General features: G+C 44.9%; 1 protein-coding gene across 1 annotated transcript in view; it reads right to left on the reverse strand.

Moving 5' to 3' along the window:
• Nucleotides 1–288: 288 nt before the first annotated feature.
• LOC107690874 (putative lipoprotein AcfD homolog) overlaps nt 289–515 on the reverse strand; it is a 4,760-nt gene continuing 4,533 nt past the window's right edge. Inside the window, exon 9 of the mRNA XM_016489295.1 lies at nt 289–299. Within this exon, the coding sequence (XP_016344781.1) occupies nt 289–299 (11 nt within the window). The remainder of the gene's footprint in view (nt 300–515) is intronic.

Genomic DNA, 515 nt, shown 5'->3' on the forward strand with positions numbered 1-515 from the left:
CAGTCTCTGGAGTTTCAGGAAGCTGGGAGTAAATGCAGCTGCTGATGCTCTTCCTGCTCTGCTCGCGGTATTTATTCTACACACACACACACACACACACACACACACACACACACACACACATTGTGTGTGATGTCACACACTTCAACCGCCAGTGTAAACCTGCTCTGATCTTCATGTGTCTGATTCACCTCGCTGATGGTCTCTGTGATCTCTCGAACGGACTCGATCTCCGGCGTGTCGGCCAGCGTGGAGAACAGAGAGCTGGACGCACTCGTCTGACCCTCCTTATACATCACCTGATACAACAGACACACCATCACCACAAACCACTGACCACACCACCGTCTACTGTTTCTGAAAGAGTCTCTTCTGCTCAGCAAGGCTGCATTTATTTGATCAAAAATACAGCAAAAATTTGAAATATTATTATAATTCTAAATAACTGTTTTCTATGTGAATATCTGTTAAACTGTAATGTATTTCTGTGATGCGCAGCTGTATTTTCAGCATCA

The sequence above is a fragment of the Sinocyclocheilus anshuiensis genome, unplaced genomic scaffold (genome assembly GCF_001515605.1).
Source record: "Sinocyclocheilus anshuiensis isolate Anshui unplaced genomic scaffold, SAMN03320099.WGS_v1.1 scaffold2375, whole genome shotgun sequence".
Classification (NCBI taxonomy): Eukaryota; Metazoa; Chordata; class Actinopteri; order Cypriniformes; family Cyprinidae; genus Sinocyclocheilus; species Sinocyclocheilus anshuiensis.